Source organism: Penaeus monodon, chromosome 29, assembly GCF_015228065.2.
Source record: "Penaeus monodon isolate SGIC_2016 chromosome 29, NSTDA_Pmon_1, whole genome shotgun sequence".
Classification (NCBI taxonomy): Eukaryota; Metazoa; Arthropoda; class Malacostraca; order Decapoda; family Penaeidae; genus Penaeus; species Penaeus monodon.
The window spans coordinates 24,807,178-24,807,908 of NC_051414.1; the positions used below are offsets into that span (position 1 = coordinate 24,807,178).

Sequence of the window (731 nt, forward strand, 5' to 3'; positions counted from 1 at the left end):
TCACTAATCATTGTTTCTACATCAGCTCTCTCCTGAAAAGCCTTTCTCCATAAGCCTACCCAATAATCCTACCCACACCCCCACACCCTTTTCAGCACCTACGCAAACCCTGGTCCCGAACTTCATTACATCAGGCCTCAACCCCCGGCCGCCTTGGAGACCTAGATTCACCTTGGCCCCGGCGTTGAGGAGAGTCCTGGCGACGCTGGTGTGGCCGTTCTGTGCTGCGACGAAGACCGCGGTGGCTCGGTCCTTCATGGCGCTGTTGGGGTCGGCGTTGCGTCGCAGCAGCTCGGTCACAACGTCCAGGTGACCGCACTGCGCTGCCACGATGAGCGCAGTTCCGCCGTCCTGCATGAGGGACAGGGGTCAAGAATGGTATATCTTAAGAGAAGACTGTAAAGTCAAAGCCAAAGCAAGTGAGAACTTTTAATAACAGAGATGGAATGTTGTAATCTAATGACATTCGAAATATAAAAGTCTCTCTTCACTCCTTACTGCTAAGCATCATCACTAAAAGGAATCAAATAAATACACATCACTTAATTTCCCTTTTTTACAGAACGTCTTCCCTCTTACCTTCGAGGCCTGGTTGATTTTGGCGCCATTATCGAGCAAGATGGTGACGATGTCGAGGAAGCCGCCCTGGGCAGCGAAGAACAACGCCCCAGTCCCCGTCTGTGAATAGAGTGAGTGCCTGTGGGGATTACCGTTTTAACAAAGGGTATTTA

General features: G+C 50.8%; 1 protein-coding gene across 1 annotated transcript in view; it reads right to left on the reverse strand.

Moving 5' to 3' along the window:
• Window positions 1-731, reverse strand: part of LOC119591784 (ankyrin-3-like) — a 61,417-nt gene that overhangs the window by 35,878 nt on the left and 24,808 nt on the right. Inside the window, 2 exon segments of the mRNA XM_037940528.1 lie at window positions 172-351; window positions 580-678. Of these exon segments, the coding sequence (XP_037796456.1) occupies window positions 172-351; window positions 580-678 (279 nt within the window).